Here is an 18,813-nt window from a genome sequence, read left to right as displayed (position 1 = left end):
CAATGGAACATGAAGCCCTAAAAGAAATGAGCTATCAAGCTAGCAAAAGACATAGAGGAAACTTCAATATATTTTACTAAGTGAAAGGAGCCAATCTGAAAAGGCTATATACTGTAGGATTCCAATAGGACCTTGTGGAAAAGGTAAAATTATGGAAATAGTAAAAAAGATCAGTGTTTGCCATGGATTGGGGGGGAGGGAGGAATGTATAGCTGGAGCACAGAGGATTTTTAAGGCAGTGAAACTATTCTGTATGATAGCATAATGGTGTATACATGTAATTGCAGTATACATTTGTCTAAACTCATAGAATATACAATTGCAAGAGTGAAATCTAAGGTAAGCTATCAACTTTGGGGGATAAAGATGTGTCACTTTAGGTTCAGCAATTATAACAAATGTGCTATTCTGGTGGGGGAGATTGGTAGGAGAGGTTATACACACGTGGGGCAGAAGATATACGAGAAATCTCTGCACCTTCTACTCAAGTTTGTTGTGAACCTAAAATTGCTCTTAAAATTCTATTTAAAAAAAAAAAATATATATATATATGTAGAGCTTTGTGTATCCATACAATGGATAACTACTAGGCCATTAAAAAGGAATGAGTGAGGGTGCCTGGGTGGCTCAGTGGGTTAAGCCTCTGCCTTCGGCTCAGGTCATGATCTCAGGGTTCTGGGATCGAGTCCCGCATTGGGCTCTCTGCTCAGCAGGGAGCCTGCTTCCCCCCTCTCTCTCTCTGCCTGCCTCTCTGCCTACTTGTGATCTTTCTCTGTGTGTCAAATAAAGAATTGAAATCTTGAAAAAAAAAAAAGGAATGAGTGATTGATAGGTACCATGACATGGATAAAACACAAGATAATTATGCTACATGAAAGAAGTCAGACACAAAGAATACATATCAAATGATTCCATTTATATAAAATTCTAGAAAATGCAAAGTAATCTATGGCAACAGTCAACCAGCAGTTGCTTGAGACCAATGAGTGCTATAGAGGTGGAGTACCAACCGACAGAAGGAAACCTGGGGGTGATGGGTATGTTTACTACCTTGATTGTGGCTATGTTTCATGCATGTATACATAGGTCAAAATGTGTCAGATTGTACACTTAATATGTGTGGTTTATTGTGTTAGTTATACTTAAATAAAGCTTTGAAAAATAAAAACATTACAGATAGAATTGAAGCTCCACTCTACCTTCTCTGATATCATTCCCCAGGTGACTTCTATCCTGAATTTGATGTTGATCATTTCTATGTATGTTTTATCCTTTAGGTCAAATGTTTGCATCTGCAAATAATATATAGCATTGTTTTGCATGATTGTATCATTTTGTAAGTGGTATACTTGGTGCATTTTTCTACAATTTGACTTTTTTTTTAAAAGATTTTATTTATGTATTAGAGAAAGAGAGAGGGCATGAGAGGGGAAAAGGTCAGAGGGAGAAGCAGACTCCCTGTGGAGCTGGGAGCTTGATGTGGGACTTGATCCCGGAACTCCAGGATCATGACCTGAGCCGAAGGCAGTGTCTTAACCAACTGAACCACCCAGGCATCCCTCTACAATTTGACTTTTTGACTCACCTTTTTAAAGATATATATATTTGTATATAAAGTATCTTTCCTATTGCCCTATTGGTAAAACACTCAGCTGCTTACAGTTTTTCCCTTCTGAAAATGCTGCATTGGAAATTTTTATACCTGTGAATACATGTGAGAGTTGGGTCATCAGAGTAACTACAGTAAGGGTGGGTTTTCTGGCTGGTAGGGTTAGATCAGTGACCCCAGCAGGGTGAATGTTTTCTGCTGTTAAACTTTTTATTGGCATATTTTTAGAGGATGATTGCCAGGTCCTTTTGGTTAGTGAACAGGGTGAACTGTTCATGTTCCTGTGTTACAAATGGAAGAGAAAGACAGTAATCTGCTCAAGGGCAGCTTGGAAGGTAAGCACAATATTTCCATGCTCCTTTTTTTGCTCCTCTGTTATGCTTTCCTTCTTTACTGGGGCCCTGGTAACAGCCACCTGCCCAGTGTTCTCAGGTGCTACAGACTCCTAAAAGAAAATCTGACAGAACCTTATTCTGAAACAGCAATTTTATCCTAAGAAGCATCAACCCTTTTAACATTTCTTCTGACTATGGAATGCTTTCTAAATTTATGTTCCTGGCAACACAATTTTACAACACAGGATTCACCTTTAAAATGTTCTTTGAAGGGGTGCCTGGGTGGCTCAGTGGGTTAAAGCCTCTGCCTTCGGCTCAGGTCATGATCTCAGGGTCCTGGGATCGAGCCCCGTGTCTGGGAGCCCACTTCCCCCTCTCTCCCTCTGCCTGCCTCTCCGCCTACTTGTGATCTCTGTCTGTCTAAATAAATAATCTTTTTAAAAAATGTTCTTTGATATTTCATTGACTGAGTTCATCACACTCTACTGTAGAGTATATGTTTCTATATGTAAGAGCTCTATCCAGCTGTTAATGCTGAGGGGCAAATTTCTCTCATAAAGAAGTAAAAATGAGCAGGAAGCACAAAGGGGTAGCAGACTGGGCAATGCCTCAATGATCTCAGCAGCATTGTGTAGTCACAACCTCCTTTTGTCACTAAGCAACAAGAAGTTGAGATTCTCTTTGCTCAGACATAGCCTCAAAAAGACAAAAGGAAAGTTTGCTTTTTCTACTTGCTTCCTGGAAAGATGCAAAGTGCTTTAGTAGGCTCGTGGGTAAGAGTGCACTTTACAATTAATCTTCGCTCCTGGCCCCGGGGTAGTACCTGAAATTTGAATGAGTCATGGGAGTAAATTTAGCGAGAAGGATTTCATCCAGCATCCAGGCTGATGTAGGACCCTGAACTTCCCATTCCCCCTCTGCCATTCTAAGGTTACCCCTGGAACCTACCTAGTCTTTCTGGTGCCATGTCCTTTCCTCTATGTCCTGGTCTTGGGCTAACCAGCTGAACCTCCTAGTCGTCTAGCCACCTTATTTATTCCAAGTTCTTTGCTTGGTCTTCCCAAACTTCTGGAGTTTGACTGCCCTGTATACTGGGAACATCTTGAGGGCAAAGACTGTTTTCCACCTGTATATCCCATGCCCCGTCCCATGCCTGAAATGCAGTAAAGGCGGCCCAATAATATTGAACTAAATAGAGAGCAAAAAATTAATAATAAAATAAAAAATAAACTGAATAGAGGGCAAGTTCAACAGATAATAAAAAGACAAGTTGGGCAACCCAAACCCTCAGTGGGATGAAAAGATAAAGGGCTTTTCAGTCATGTATAGGAGGCTCCTGTGATGGCCAGAGGCCAAACTTGGGTCACATTCTTTCTGCTCAGAGCTATGATCATGGAGGACCAGACATACCCATCCTTTGCAGGGAGCTCTTAGAACAAACAGTTGGGCTCTAGGAGCTCCCTGGGTAGATACCATTGCTGTCCACAGGGCATCCACCTAATGATAACAATACAGTGTAGCTCCTTCTTAGACCTCTCATAAATGCTCATTTTTGTCTTTTGTCAGTCCCTGTCTCTAAAATCCTCTCCAGAAGGTATCCCTGTTGGTAAAGTACGTCTTTTGAAAAGCATATCCCTTGCTTAGGTGCTCCAGCTTCAGAGGGTGCCCTGCTTACCCCAGAACAGCAGGATATGTGGCAAATAAGGGCTCACGGTTTTGTCAATAGATGCCCAGGATGGAACCATTCAGTCCCCAGGGACGGATCCTATCACCAGTCAGTGGCCCTGTTCTCAAAACTCTGCTCGGTGCTCTGAACCATCCCAACCCAAACTCTCTGGTCCCCCTCCCCTCCTGAAAAGTCTCCCTTTGCTCTTAGAAGAGAAACCATATATTTTTTTAAAGATTTTATTTATTTGACAGAAAGTACAAGCAGGGGAAGTGGAAGGCAGAGGGAGAGGGTGAAGGAGGCTCCCCATTGAGCGGGGAGCCTGATGTGGGGCTCAATCCCAGGACCCTGGGATCGTGACCTGAGTCTAAGGGGGACACTTAACCAACTAAGACACCTAGGTTCCCTGAGAATGCATATTCTTAAACTAGTGTGAGGCCTGCGCTTCCCTGACCTTACCTGACTAGTTTGCTCAAAATCCTTTAGTCACAAGGATTTTTTTCTTTTTTGTTCTTCCAACACATTTCTCTCTTTCTGGCATTGGAACCTTCGTTCTTTCCGTTCCCATCACATAGAATGTTCTTCTGCTGTTCCTCACACACCTGACTCCTCCTCATGTTCAGGTCCCACCCTCATTATCATGAAGGGATATCTGTGTTCCCTGTTACTCTTTTTTTTTTTTTAAGATTTTATTTATTTACCTGACAGACAAAGATCACAAGTAGGCAGAGAGGCAGGTAGAGAAAGAGGAGGAAGCAGGCTCCCAGTGGAGCAAAGAGCCCGATGCAGGGCTTGATCCCAGAACTCCGGGATCATGACCCGAGCCGAAGGCAGAGGCCCCAACCCACTGAGCCACCCAGGCGTCCCTCCCTGTTACTCTTGATCTAGTCATCAGGTTATTTCTTCCCTGACCTTATTTGCTGTGTCCCACTCCTTCACCAGAAGGAAGTCTCACAAGGACCAGGATATTTCTGTCCTTTCACCATTTTCTCCCTAGCTTATATTGGAATTTTATGAAAGAGGGTAAGGATGGAAAAAAAGAAAAAAGGGAAAGGGCACATACATACATAACCCTCCTTGGTGGGCCAGCACAGCTGAGACAACTGTTTTGTTTGTTTGTTTTTTAAGATTTTATTTGTCAGAGGGAGATCACAAGCAGGGGAGGGGCAGGCAGAGGGAGAAGAAATCTCCCTGCTGAGTAAGAAGTCTGAAGCAGCATGCGATCCCAGGACCCTGGGATCATGACCTGAGTCGAAGGCAGTTGCTAAACCAACTCAGCCACCCAGGCGTCCCGAGACCAATTGTTCTAATGATGGGTGACAGATGTGCGTCTCTGTCCTCAGATTCTTTTTATTCTGACAGTAGCTCCCAGTAGAGGGCTCTGGCCTGGGGACCCTGAGGTCTGAGACTCAGGGTAAGCATTTGGGAGGGATTCACCCTCATGCCTGCCTTATTATAGCACAACACTGGCTTCTATGGGCACTACAGAGGCCAATTCAAGAGTGAAAGCGCTCAAGAATACCGCCTTGCAGCCAAGCCCCAACCTCCAGCAGTGTTCCTGCAACGATGTCAGGTACAAGGCAGCCCTGGGGGCAGCTGGGGTGGCTGGGCCAGTTTCTATTTCTCTTGGAACCCAAAAGCATCATCCCCAGACCTACCACTGCTGGACTGACACCTGAGACCAGCTTATCCCCCAGAAAATGCATGAGCCCTGGCCACTCGTCTCTGAAATAGCATATTTCCAGATCTCCACCTATAGAAAGGGTGGAGAAGAGCTAGTACCAAGCTGGAAAGTCTTGCTCATTGCTTCTTCTAGGTGGATGGAAGGTCATGACCCAGTTTGGGTAGGTGGCCATGGGGAAAGACCCTCCAGAATCCAGGAAGTAAGCCTTCAGTTTTGCCAACAACTGCTCTCAAGCTCAGATTCCTTAATGTCATGAAAGCCCATGGCCTAATCCACAGTCAGCCTTGTAGTCCAGGGGCCCAAGAGGCCTCCTCTGGTGAGAGAAGCAGCCTATAAAGTGGCTGGGTACACACCCACATGTGTAGCCAAGGAGGACTGGAAAGGAGTAATGAGAGAAATAGCTGGAAAAGGCTTCCAGAGAACAGGAGAGAGATATATATATAGAGCCCAGACCCTCCACTGCTTCTAGGTCTGGAAACAAGGAGAGGGCACTGATCATCAGTTGGGGTCCCAACAATAAAAATCTCACTCAAAACAGGAGAACTCAGCAGAGTGTACATGCAAAGGAGTTGGATGTGAGGGCCTCAGGTAAACATGGTATCATAGGCTGGTAACAACCAAGTGGTCAGTACCATTGGGCCCAAAGGGACAGGGGAAAGTATGGCTCCTAGAACCCAGAAGGAGTGGGTGCTTTGGAGACAACTACCCTGAGAGGAGTGGTGATCATGGGGGGAGAGAGATAGACAGGTGGGGGCTAGTCTCGGATGGAGTTAAGAGAAGAGACCTCTCCTTCCTTCCCTCCATCTCTTCTCAGGGCTTTTCAATGGCCAGAGGGAAGGCAGGCTGGCGAGAAATGCACTCGGATCAGCCCCCTGGGCAACAGGAGTGTGGAAAACATGGAAAGGAACCTGGAGGAGTGTTTGGAACATTCTCTGCCCACTGCAGCTTCTTGCTCCCAAGCCTCTAGCCAGATCCTGCTTGATCTGCCATCTGAATTCTCCATGACTTGCTTTTCTAGGCCAAGAACAGGGTCTTAGAGGCTGCCATGCTATGGAGCCTGAATTACCTTAGCATTCTCAGTTGGAAGGAGGGCCTGGCATTGCCTACTGAGAGAGCTGGGTCCAAAGGCAGCTCCAGACCACTTATCTGGGATCACTTTTCCCTCGAGAATAATGGGACCTGGGTAGTTCAGGGACAGAGGCAAACTGGGGACTTTGTTCTGGGTGTTTGTAGTAGCCCAGTGCCAGCTGTCATCCTTAAGACTGGAACATTCAATCTGTCCCCCAGAAACAGAAGTAGGGAACATGTTTTGGGACATGTTTTAACTGAAGACTTGCTACACAAAGCATTTACTAGCATTACCAGCATCCCCAAACAGTGTTGGGCTCAGATTGTATAAATGCAAAGTCTGGTCGCTCTTTCTATGTCTAAAGCTCTTTTAATTAGTGGAACTGTTTGGGGAAGGTGCACATTTTATTTTTCTATTAGCTAAGAGATACCAGGTTTCAACCAGCTGCTTGCAGCTATTATTGTTGAAAAATTTTTCAAGATGTGACACCACTTTTCTTTAGTTTGGGGCAGGTAGAAATTGTGTCATTTAGATGCAAGAAAATTCTCTTCTTTTTCTTTCTCTCTTCCAGACTGGATTAACTTATTTCTAGTACTTACCTGCCTGACTCTTGGGACATGTAATCCTGGTCCTGTTTGTTTCTTCTTTTTTTAAGAGGTTACTTTTATTTTTAATGGTCCTGTTTGTTCTTAAGGTCAGACAAGAGTCCCAAGGACTCATGGTTTGGAGTAGGTCCTTCATTGGTAGTGCCATGATTGTTGTATCCCTGTCCCACCACTGACATGCCTCAGTCTGTCACAGGGGCTCCTTACTCAGCATCTTATCGACTGCAGAATGCCCAGCCTCCACAAGGGTCCTTAGCTCTCCCACATGCAACTACTGCCCCATCCTAGGAAATCTACCTTTCCTCCACGGTCTCTTCAGCTGGAACCCAAGCCCAAGCCCATCTGCTCAGAGACCATGGGTTTTACCACCTCAGTTGAAAAGGATCCCTAGAAACAAAGATGCAGGTGAAATTCTTTCCAGGAAAAAGAATACTCAGAACTGCCTACGTGGAAGGAAATGACTTCACTTCTTACCAGGCTTTCACTATTGTGAGAACAAAACTTGAATCAATGGAAGTCAATAGATTATGCTACCACCATTAGAACAGTGAGTTTCACTCTTCCAGGGATGGTGTCTAGAGGCATTCAGAATGATCCAGAATCTGGCATACCATCATAGGCTGTCCTATAATACAGCCTTTAACAAAACTAAGCTGTTCTGAACCCTTGGTAATAGAATTGTGCACCGTTATACCAACAAGGTTGGGAAAGCACCACAATCCACATGGGGCATGTGACCAGGCTGACTTCAAGAAGTTTGTGTTGTAAAACCTAAAGTTCATATGAGGTTGTCTGAAACAAACAAATAACATGTCAGCAGGGCCTGTAGTGGTTCCCTATATGCTAAGTGTGTCTATGACCAGATCAAGTGTGCTTTTCTTACCAAGGAGCAGAATAACACTGTGAAAGTGTTGAAGGCACAAGCATAAAGTCAGAAAGCTAAATTTTTCTTAATGAAGCTTTTTGGATTAATAAAAAAAATCAAAAGGCAAAAATGCATAGTGAGTTTTCAGAGTCAGAGCTGCCTCCAACAACAGAGGCATCCACATTCTAGGGCTGTGTACAATTTTTTAGCCAAGGATAGAGATGGAGAAGAAATTTGGGGGTCAATTAAAACTTGCTGCATACTCCCAAGGTTTTTTTAATTGAAATTTTTATTGAAATAACTATAAATTCGTAACTGGTTGTAAGAAATATTAGAGACCCTTTCTATACTTTTCCCGGTTTCCCCCAATGAAAACATTTTGCAAAACTATAGTATAATACTGCAACCAGGACACTGACATTAATGCAACCCACCTATCTCAGATTTCCACTTTACTTACACTCACTTGTATACATTAAGACCTATAAAATTTTATCACTTATTTATGTTTGTGTACCCACCACCACAGTTAAGATACTGGCCAACATTGCAAGTATCCCTGGTACTGCCCTTTTATGACCACACCCACCAGCCTCCTGCTCCTCTACTTTTTCTCTGTCCCTAATCCCTGGCGACTACCAGCCTCTTCTCCCTTTCTAAAATTTTGTCATTTCAATAATATTATATAAATGGAATGATATGGCATGCAATATTTGGAGATTGGTTTTTCTTGCTCAACATAATTTCCTAGAGATTCATCCAGGTGATTTATGATTCATTCCTCTTCATTACTGAGTAGTATTCTATAGCATGCATATGCCAGTTTGTGTAACCATTCACCTATTAAAAATATCGAGGCTGGTTCCAGTTTTTGGCTCTTACAAATAAAGCTGCTTCAGGTTTTTGGGTGAACATAAGTTTTCCTTTCTTTAGATTAAATGCCTAAGAGTACAATTGCCGGATTATATGATGGCCGTATGTTTAGTTTTTTTAAAACTGCCAAACTGTTTCTTTTTTTAAGATTTTACTTATTTATTTGACAGATAGAGATCACAAGTAGGCAGAGAGGCAGGCAGAGAGAGAGAGGAGGAAGCAGGCTCCCCGCTGAGCAGAGAGCCCGATGAGGGACTCGATCCCAGGACCCTGGGATCATGACCTGAGCCGAAGGCAGAGGCTTTAACCCACTGAGTCACCCAGGCGCCCCTGCCAAACTGTTTTTTAGAGTGACTGTACCATTTTGTGTTCCCATCAGCAATGTATGAGTGATCCAGTTTCTCTGCATTCTCAACAACATTTGGTACTGTCTCTATTTCAGCCATTCTGATAAATATGTCATATCTCATTGTGATCTCAATTTGCATTTCATTAGTGTTTAATGATGGCGAACATTTTTTCTTGTGTTATTTGCCATCTGTATATCCTCTTCAGTGAAATGGCTTCATCTTGTTTGTCCATTTTCTTTTTTTTTTATTTAAATTCAATCAATTAACGTAAAATGTATTATTTGTTTCAGGGGTACAGGTCTGTGATTCATCAGTCTTTTATAATACCCATTGCTCATTACAACACATACCCTCCTCAATGTCTATCACCCCCTTACCCCATTCTCCCACCTCCTTACCCTCCAGCAACCCTCAGTTTATTTCCTAAGATTAGGAGTCTCTTATGATTTTTCTCCCTCCCTGGTTTTGCTTTGTTTCATTTTTTTTTTCTCTTCCCCTACGATCCTCTCCCTTGTTTCCTGAATTCCACCTATCATTGGGATCATATAATTATCTTTCTATAATTGACTTATTCATTAGCATAATATCCTCTAGTTCCATCCATATCGTTGCAAATGGCAAGATTTCATTTTTGATGGCTGCATAACATTCCATGCACTTCTTTATCCATCCGTCAATAGACATCTGACGTTTGCCCATTTTCTAATAGGATTGTTATTTTCCTGTTGAGTTGTGAGAATTCTTTATATATTCTAGATATTATTCCTTTATTGGCTATTTGGTTTGCAAATATTTTCTCCCAGTCTGTGGCTTGTCTTTTCATCTTTTTTATACAAATTTTCACAGAGCAAAACTTTAAAAATTTTTTGATGAGGTGCAAGTTATCAATTTTCTTTTATTGCTCTTGCTTTTGGTATCAAGTCAAAGAACTCTTTGCCTAGTTCTAAATACTAAAAATTTTTTCCTGTTTTTTTTCTAAAAGGGTCCTGGGTTTTTAATCCCTGTTGTGTCAGCTTGCTTTATGAGGAATGAAAGGTAAGGCTGGCTGGCTTCCCACCTTCATGGAGCTTTCATTCTACTTGGAAACCAACACCAGCTGCCTAGGGCAGGAGGTCCTGCTAGGGGAGCTCGTTAAAGATACATACCACAGAAGATTCTGATTCAGGGATCTGGGATGGAGCTAAGCCCAGTCTTTTATCTAGCAACCTGCTGTCAGCCATTGCTCATACCCCAACCCAGCCAAGACTGAACTCATCAGATCAGACACTTCATTCAGGTCTGCAGCAGGAGAAGCTGAATGGCTGGGGACAGGGAACTCTAGGGCCAGAGACCAGGCACAAAGTCAAGGTGGATGGTCTTAGGAGAGATTCCTACTGAAGTCTGGAGGCCTGGGGGGTGGCCTTTCTCTGCCTGGGGATAGGTTATGGTTCTATGGCTCCAGCTGAGCCAAAGCAAATGCCCAGAGGACTTTCTGAACCCTGTCCTTTAATTAAACAGCAAACATGTATTTGCCCAGGCACTGGGCTCAGTGTTGGGAGTTATAGATGTGACCAAGACAGACAATAATCTTTGCCCACAAGGAGCTTACGTTCTTGTCAGGAACATTAGGCAACATCATACTATGTAGTCACCTAGTATGCCAGAAGGTGGAAAATGCAGAGTTGGGGTGACGGCACTTGATAGTCTTAGTGTTCGAAGAAATCCTCCCAAGTGGGAAGAGAGAGGGAGTCCTACAGCCAGCTACAAGAAGAGTCCCAGACAGAAGACCCAGGTGTTGCAAAGGCCCAAAGTGGATATAGCTGGTATGTTTCAGAAGCATTAAGGATGCCAGTGTGGTTGCAGGTAATGGAAAGATCAATATTGTGTGGGTCTCATGGACCACTACGATGACTTTGGCTTTTACAAACATGAGGAACTGTTGTAGACTTTCAGCAAACAAGGGAGATGATCTGATCTACATATCAGAAGAGTTATTCTACCTGCTAAGAGAACAATAAACTGGAAGGGAAGGCTTGGAAGTAGGGACACGAGGTAGGAAGCTCTTGCAATAATTCAAGCAAGAGAAGAATGTGCTTCTTGGATCAGGGAAAGCAGTGGACATGCTAAGGAGTGGTCCAATCCTGGGCATATGTTGAAGGAATAATCAACAGGATTTCCTGATACTTTGGATATAGGATGTGTAAGAAGAGAATCAAGGGGACTCCACGGTTTTTGGCAGGATCTAGCTACCATGATCTGACCTGGGGAAGGCTCTGGAGGGCTGGGGTTGGGGTATGATCCAGAGCTCAGTCATGTGTTGGAGATGCCTGTAAGACATTTACAAGAAGATATGGAATAGCTTCTTGGCTATTGAGTCTGGAGATCAGGAGAGAGCTCAAGCTAGATAGAGAAATGGCCATTTCCAGGTGGTACTTAGGGCCAAGAGCTTGGGTTATTGATGAAGGATTAAATGTGGACAGAGGGTAGGAAAGAATTGAAGCCTGGTCCTGGACAATCTAAGAGTTAAAGGACGTGACATGAAACTTAAACCACTGCCCTTCTGATGGCAGGATGTCTTCGAAGATGCCTCAGCCCCTTCTTCAATCAGCAGCCCTAGAGACTTCTGATTTGGAAGCAAATACCAGCAGGAGATGTCCTAGGAGTAAGGCAGACAGCTTTAATTTCTTTAATTTCTAGCTGCTCTTTCAGGATTTTGGCAATTTCAGCAGTTTAGGGGTAGTGGCTCCTGGCAGCTTCCCTCCATTCTGACGTAACATCTGAAGGGTAGGTGAGCATCATTTTCCCCCCACTCACCTTTTTTCTCACTGTCTTTAAAGGAGCCAGCACAGCAACACTTGTTCTCCAAGCATGACAACCGTACTTCTTTCGACAAAGTGAGTGCTGGAGAAAGGAACGAGAGCGGGCAGGGCCCCAGCCTAGACTGAAGTTGAGGTAGGGTGGTGGGGATGACACTGAGGGGAGGGAGGGCTCCTGAAAACCTCTCTTGTCTGGGAAACAACCCATTTCCCAAACAAAGGTACCTCTGCTTTGGTTTCATCTACTAGCTTGCCTGACAATGTGCAAATATTCTAGAGGCCACTGGCTTTCTGGAGGTTTCACCCTGGAATGGAAGGCATGACTGGGGAGGCATGCCAAAGAGACTGGGGTACAGGCCAGGGGAGCCAGGCATCACCAAGTAGGCTTGGGTTGAGGAGGGGCCAAGGGGTGCTTGGTGCTAGGACTGTGGGCCAAGGGCCCATACCGTTGAGGAGGGCCCCTACTGCCTGCTGCAGGGAATCGGAAGGCGGAAAGACCTGGAGCGTCTGTGGCAGCGGCACACCTTCCTGCGCTGGGCACCCCAGGAGCTGGAGTTGAGCCAGCAGCGGCCCCCTGAATCCTCCTACCAGGCCAATTTCCGGTCAGGCCCAGGACTCAGTGACCTCCCCCAGCGCCTTATCCACTTTATGCAGATCGAGCCTCCCCGAACCAGCACCACCTACCAGCAGAACTTCTGCCAGCCATCCCGGGGTGGCCACTGTGGCAGCAGCAATACGGGACCGGTCACCAACACACTGCCTGACCTCCCAGGGATCCCAAGACCCAAGCTGCTGCAGCATTACCTTCATGCTGGGGTCTCGGAGTGTCTAAACTGGTCCAGATTATTAAACAAGGACAGCTGACACAGCGGCCTTTCTGTGCTTGCAGTCCAAGGGCTCTTAGAAGCTGGACAGCGGTGAGGCTCATGGCACCTGTGTGCTGGGCAGGGGAGGTGCTGCCCTGGGAACCCCGCCACTGAGTGAAAACCCTGCAGGAGCCTAAGGGCCCAGGAGGGCGGCCACGGTCATAGCAGATCAGTTCTGGGACCCCAAATCCATTCTTTCAGTAAACCCAGCTGTGCGCCCCTTGCACTCATGCAGCTGTAGGGAAAGCAGTCAGTGGGCCCTTCTAGTGAGCAACAAAGACTGGAGGAGGAGGCAAATGCTGGCAGCTCTGATTTCTCTGGGAGGCTACCATGCCTCTAGGGGTCTGGTGGGAAGCCACATAGTTCTGCCTAAGCTGGGACAGGAGGAGCCTGCCCTGGCCACAGCCCCCACTGGAACACCCCCTCCCTACGGAGGTGAGAAGAGACTTTGAGGAGATCCTGTGTGACGTGAATCTGGAGGTCATCCTGACCCTGGGGTGCTTTGCTGTAGTTTTCTGAGCTCTTCTCTGGCTATCCCGTGAGTGCCCTTTAACACCCAGAACAGTGGGGGCAGCAGTCATCCTACGTCACCAAAAAGGAAACTAAGGCTTAGGTGGGGCTAAGATACCAGAACACTTTGGGGAGCAGAAGCCAGATCCGAAAAGCTACTCTGAACCCTCTTCCCTGGGAGAATCAAGGACCCTGAAGGAGGGCAAGGGGTTGCAGGGGCAACACAGGAGTCCACACCGAGGGCCATACACCAGATTTTAGCAGCACTTTTACTTTCACATCTGAACTTCCTGGGTCCTCACAACAGCCCTGTGAGGTAGGTAGGGCAGGAAGGTTTCAGAGATCCCCATTTACAGATGAGGATGCTGAGGCACAGAGAGGTGAAATGACTTGCTCAAGGTCACACAGTCAACAGTGTAAAGGGCCCAAAGCCACCATTCCTCTGGTCCTCTGGAGGTTCCTACATCTACTCCTCCATGCCCTCTGTGTCCTCTGACTTCCCTGAATTCTCCTGGGGCCACAGAGGCCCTCAAGGTAGGCTGACGGCTAGGATTTTTCAGGAACAGCCACTGGGGTGAGACTGGTCAACTCCAGGTAGGCACTAATCCTGTGGGGCCTGAGGCCAGCTCTCCCAACCTCCCACTTCCCAGTTGGACAGAGGGCCCAGTAGTTCCAGAGCAAGTATGGAGCTAGGCATGGTCCAATGAATGAATGGGGATAAAGGTGGGTATAAGCATATGTGTCCTGCGCTAAAGACAAAGTGCCCTCACTCTTTGTACCTGACCTTGGGCCTCCCGCATCCCACAGAGCCACAATGAGCTTCTTCAGCAGCAAAAGGAGCCATGGACCTGTGCACCTGGCACTGTGCTGCTCCAGCTGCCACATCCCCATCAGGCATTCAGACCCCATCACGCAGACACAGCGCCTCCACAGCTTGGCTGGGACCCTGGGCCACACCCCCAATGACAAACAACCGGGGCCCAGCCTGCAGACTAGAACAGGAGCAGCGGGCTGTGGGCATGGCCGGCAGGGCCTCCCAGCGCCGCCGTGCCAAGCTGAAGCCCTCCACAGAACCCAGAGGGCATGGCTGGTTGCCTGCAGGAAGGAGACAGAAGTTGTAAAGGGCCCCGGCTGCAAGGGCCCTGACTCTTTTGCTTGCTGAGCCCATAGATGGCCCAGCAGGCATCACCCCAGGATGAGCTACCAGTGCCTTGCCCCCACTGCCCCCATTCATCATTTGTTCATTTCTTTAGATTTCTATTTGTCCATTCATTTAGTGGCCACTTGTCCTGTTTCTGTCTCCTAGGCCCCTACTGGTACAGAGCCATCAATCAGGTGCTGAGGGGCACCCCAAGAGTTAGGCTAAGCAGACTATACCCTGGCTGCTTCACAGATTGGGAAAGGGAAGGTCACAAAGCCCTGATCCCTGGAGTGCCTGCAGAAGGGCAGGAGGTAGTGTTCATGCTTGGGGCTCTTCCTTCCTGTCTTGGGTTCCTTTCCCTAGCCCCACAGATACTCACCAAGGCCCCCAATGGCCATGATGTGGCCCCCAAGGGAGCCAACCACAAAGTCGGCCCTCTTATCCCTCATACGCAGGCTGCGGGGCAGCTTGGTCCAGGATCCTGCAAGAAAGGGGAAGTCAGATCCTGCCCCACGACATACACTGTGCCCCTCCATCCCATGGAAAGTGGGGGGACAGCCCAGGCTAGCCACTGCTCACCATGTTCCAGGTCGAACATCTCCACAGTGTTGACAAAGTGTGGGCGGGAGTAGAAATTGTGGGGCCCCGGTTGCTGCAGGCCACCCAGGCTGAAGACGTTGCCTTCTGCCATGGCACAACCAGCAAAGGCCCGGCGGCTGGGCAGGCTTGGGTGCCGGGTCCAGGTACAGGCCTCCAGATCAAAGGCCTCAAAAGCAGTCACTGGGAGCTTTCCCTGGCGGCCCCCTGCCAATGGAATTGGGGCACCTGGGAAAGAGCCTGGAGGCCCAGCAGGCTCCTCCTTCACCAGGTTGCTAAGCCTTCACCACTGCCCACCCTAGACCCCCATACCCAGTTGTGTGCACACCAGAGCATGGATCCCCTACCCTGCAGATCCTCGGGCACCGGGGGCATGGTTTTCCAGCCCAGGAGGGCCACCAGAGGTCAAAATCTCCAAGCAAGCCTGGCTCACTCAAAGCTTCTCTTGTCCTGCCATCTCAGGCTAAACCTGATCCCAGCCAACCTATGGGGATAGGTGTTTCTGCATTTTGAGCCCCTTTCCCATATACCCCAGGCCCTTACCCAGGACATAGATCTTGTTCCCGTGCAGGAAGGTAGAAGCCCCGTAGCAGGGTGTGGGCATGGAGGGGAGCGAAAGCCAGCAGTCCCGCCGGGGCTCATAGACCCGAACTTGGGCCTGGGGAGCCGTGTCTGGGCCCATTCCCCCCAGAGCATACACCATACCATCTGCATAGAAAAGAGCAATTCAGAGTGCACCTCAGCCTGGCCAGGGCACCCTATCCTGGTCAGGCCTGGGCGTGGCTGGGGACCCACATGTTTGTAGTACTCCTCCCAAACAGCAAAGAAACCCTCCTTCCTTCCTGGAGTGGTGGCTGGGAGAGCTAGGATTCCTGCTCTGGCCAGGGCCCCTCCAAGTGAAGAGCAGGAGGCAGATGATCTAATTATAATTCATCTCTGTCTCCCTGGAGATGCTATGGCAACCAAGTCTGGCATCCAAGCAGGACCGGTGGTCAGACCTGGAGGCCACAAGGTGGGGGCTCCTCTAGGGGAAGAAGGCTGGAGGATGGCTTAAGCCAGGGAGGGGCATATGCGGATCTATTAAGCATAAACTCAACCTGGGGAGGGATCTCTGGGGATCAGCTGGGGGATAGGAGAGGGGCTTAGGCCTGTCGGTAGGGGTGCTGGCTGCAAGCCTTCTGCCCAGAAGCCCTGCCAGCACCTCTGTATCTCATCCTTTCCCTGGAGGAGATTCTGGCCCTGTTACACACCCCGGGTCATATGGGGGTATGTCTGGAGGCCTTGGGGAGATGGGTCAGTCAGCTGAGGGCTTCCATGGCAACTATCCCCAGGCCAACTTGGCCTTCCCATCTCAGGCTCCCTGGTAAATGTGTATATGGGAGGAAGAGGGGGAAGGGAATCTAAGCACTTACTGGGCTCTGAGCCAAGGCCCTGCTCCCCTCCCCCACCCCTAGACTATTTATAACCCTGAGAGTCATTGGGCTACCCCTCCTTGTCTCTTAGAAAAGAGGAATGGGCAAGGAGGTGGTTAGGGCCTCCCAGCATGCTGGGGACCAGCCTGGGCTCTGCCTCCCACTTCACAGTGGGAAAGGGCAGTTAAGGCCGCTGCTAGCTCAACTCAGACCTAGGTAGGAGCGGTCTTTACAAGAGTCAAAGCTGTGTCCAGGGCACTCGGGCAAAATGTACAGCTCTTGTCCAATCTCTGAGGGTAAGGGACCAAGTCAGAAAGGAATAGAGGGTGTGGGGGTGCCTGAGGGACTCCCTTAAGGCCACTCACCTCTCTCCACAGTTGCAACCCCCATGGCTGCCTGAGGGAGGGTGGCCCGACGCTCCCAGCGGCCCTCATCAGCCAGGAAGGCCTCCACGGCAGCTACAGGACTCTGGCCCTCATCCACACCGCCCACCACTAGCACCTGCTTGCCCAGCACCACAGCAGCTGCACCAGCCCGGGCAGTGGGCAGGGGGGCCAGTGCAAGCCATGTATGTGAGGCCATGTCCAGGGTCTCGGCAGTGTCCAGGGGCAGTCCGGCCCGGCCACAGCCCCCCAACACTAGCAGGTGCCCATCCTGGTATGCCACTGTGCCGTACACCCGGCAGGTGGGCATGGGTGGGAACACCTGCCAAGCAAAGGCCCGGCCACCGCCTGTAGCCATGGTGTTCACCTCCAGTGGCAGGCCATACTATCTGCTCAGGTTGCAGGCCTCACTGAGGGGCATGATGGGGCCTCCTCTTGACTCTATCAGGCCCACAGGCAGTGTCTGACCAGTTCAGGGACCTTGCCTTCACCTGGAGGAGAGAGGGAAAACAAAGGGTCAGGGCCACTGAGCAGCCCCTCAGTGTACAGTTGAGCAGTCTGTAGCTGAGGGCAGGGCTGGCCCAAAATCACTGGTGGGAAAGGCACAGGGAGGACCTACCCCTGACCTACCCCTGCTAGCCAGCGCACCACTGTAGCTCAGAGCCCTCCTGGGTGGGAAAGAGGGCAGATTCCCAAATACTCAGGGAACTTCTCCCCTTCCTATGGGGCATGAGGGATTCTCCCCCCAACCCCTGACCTCACCTAAGAACACCCAACATTCCCTCCCCCTTCAGATCTAGGTCGAGGTAGCAGGTCAGGTGACTTCCTTCCTTTTGACAATCCTCACGCTGGTGCTCTGCACGAATAGAGTCCTACTGTACCCTCCCCTTACTGCCTTCCAGTGCGCCCTGGACAACCCGGGGTCAGACTCCAGGGTATACTTACAACCCTTTTGGGGGCCGTTCCATAGAGATCATCCATTCCCACCAGCAAAAGGCCAAGATCAGGGCATTTGGGAGGAGAGGAGCTGGACGCCAGGGTCCCACATTCCCCCTTCAGGACTACTCTTAGGGGTTCGCCCATGCCAGGTTCCCAGAGGCCCGTCTCCTTGGTGTCCAGAAGTAGGGAGGGGGATGATTTTGGGATCCCATGACCATTAGGACTCCAGACTCCCATAGTCCAGGGCGTTTCCAGTAGGAATGAGCAGCTGGACTTCCGAACCCCCTCACAGCAGATCCCCAAGTTCCTCAGCCTCTCCTTTCCCGCGGGGGCCAAGCTTCTGGGACCCTCGGCGTGATGGTCTCCTGGCCCCAAACTTCCAGCCCGCGGGAGGCGGGGGGGCGGGTCCCGGCGAGCGCGCTTGGGGCTCTGCGCCCCGCGCCCCAAACTTCCCCTGAGCGCGGCTCCTGCGGGACTCACCGGCCGGGGCTCCGGCGCCGCCGGGACGCGGGGTCCGCCGTTCCGGCTCCGTGCGGGCTCTGGCTGGGGCTGAGGCCAGGCTCCGGCGGGGCTCCGGCGGGGCTCCGGCGGGGCTCCGGCTTGGCTCGGCGAGGGGCGGGGCTGGACCGGGTCCGCCCCTCGTCCACCCTCTCGACTCGGGAAAATCTCCCCCCCTCCCCCCCCGCCTTAACCCTGCACCTGCCGTGGCCAGAGCAGGGCGCGTCGACCCATAGTCACAGGCAAATCGGTAAACAGACAGATGGACATGTGGACGCTGGGCCTGCCCAGGATTTAGAGTCCGACCTCGGGCTGGGGGAGAACTGAGGCAGCACTGAGCAGCACAACACGTGTATGGTGAGGGACCGCTCTGAGCGGGACCCAGCCTAGGAGCGCCCGCGGGGTGGGGGGGTGGGGGGGTGGGGGGGTGGGGGGGTGGGGGGCGGGCCAGCAGAACCAGCAGGCTTGAGGGGCCGGCGCCCGCCCACCGGCACTGAGCTCGTAGGAGCTCTAAGACAGGCTTCGCGGCGGCGCCCCCTGGAGGCCACTTGGGGCGTGGCCCGGGCCTCTGTTAGGGGCGGCGGCTGGGTAGCACCTCCCCAGGCACATAGCAAGA

General features: G+C 49.5%; 2 protein-coding genes and 1 pseudogene across 2 annotated transcripts; 2 read left to right on the top strand and 1 right to left on the bottom strand.

Annotated features, from left to right (window-relative positions):
- The first annotated feature begins 2,690 nt into the window (after positions 1–2,690).
- LOC111144281 (chromosome unknown C3orf84 homolog) lies at positions 2,691–12,715 on the top strand. Its single transcript, XM_022498516.1, has 4 exons — positions 2,691–2,717; positions 5,070–5,183; positions 11,873–11,929; positions 12,308–12,715. The coding sequence occupies exons 1-4, from the start codon at positions 2,691–2,693 to the stop codon at positions 12,713–12,715; spliced, it is 606 nt and encodes a 201-aa protein (XP_022354224.1).
- Positions 7,559–11,662, top strand: LOC111143897 (annotated as a pseudogene).
- Positions 12,716–13,484: 769 nt separating the features above from the next.
- On the bottom strand, positions 13,485–18,237 carry LOC111144136 (kelch domain containing 8B). The gene is made up of 6 exons (XM_022498295.1): positions 18,180–18,237; positions 16,743–17,251; positions 15,509–15,673; positions 14,948–15,172; positions 14,748–14,849; positions 13,485–14,322 (listed from the first exon to the last, which is right to left on the bottom strand). The coding sequence occupies exons 2-6, from the start codon at positions 17,116–17,118 to the stop codon at positions 14,126–14,128; spliced, it is 1,065 nt and encodes a 354-aa protein (XP_022354003.1). The 5' UTR covers positions 17,119–17,251; positions 18,180–18,237; the 3' UTR covers positions 13,485–14,125.
- Between the last annotated feature and the right edge of the window lie 576 nt (positions 18,238–18,813).

This window comes from Enhydra lutris, unplaced genomic scaffold (assembly GCF_002288905.1).
Source record: "Enhydra lutris kenyoni isolate GAN:26980312 unplaced genomic scaffold, ASM228890v2 scaffoldscaffold10, whole genome shotgun sequence".
Taxonomy (NCBI): domain Eukaryota; kingdom Metazoa; phylum Chordata; class Mammalia; order Carnivora; family Mustelidae; genus Enhydra; species Enhydra lutris.
Note: the sequence above shows the minus strand (reverse complement) of the source record. Positions and strands in the feature narration are given on the sequence as shown.

What these genes read in the sequence shown, in the direction of transcription:
- LOC111144281 (XM_022498516.1), top strand. Translation starts at nt 2,691, where the DNA reads ATGCAAAGTGCTTTAGTAGGCTCGTGG. An exon ending in GTGCTTTAGTAGGCTCGTGG is followed by an intron (nt 2,718 to 5,069) that starts GTAAGAGTGCAC and finishes GCCTTATTATAG; the next exon opens with CACAACACTGGCTTCTATGG. An exon ending in TGTTCCTGCAACGATGTCAG is followed by an intron (nt 5,184 to 11,872) that starts GTACAAGGCAGC and finishes CTGTCTTTAAAG; the next exon opens with GAGCCAGCACAGCAACACTT.
- LOC111144136 (XM_022498295.1), bottom strand. Translation starts at nt 17,118, where the DNA reads ATGGCTACAGGCGGTGGCCGGGCCTTTGCTTGGCAGGTGTTCCCACCC. An exon ending in GGTTGCAACTGTGGAGAGAG is followed by an intron (nt 15,674 to 16,742) that starts GTGAGTGGCCTT and finishes TTTTCTATGCAG; the next exon opens with ATGGTATGGTGTATGCTCTG. An exon ending in GAACAAGATCTATGTCCTGG is followed by an intron (nt 15,173 to 15,508) that starts GTAAGGGCCTGG and finishes TTCCATTGGCAG; the next exon opens with GGGGCCGCCAGGGAAAGCTC.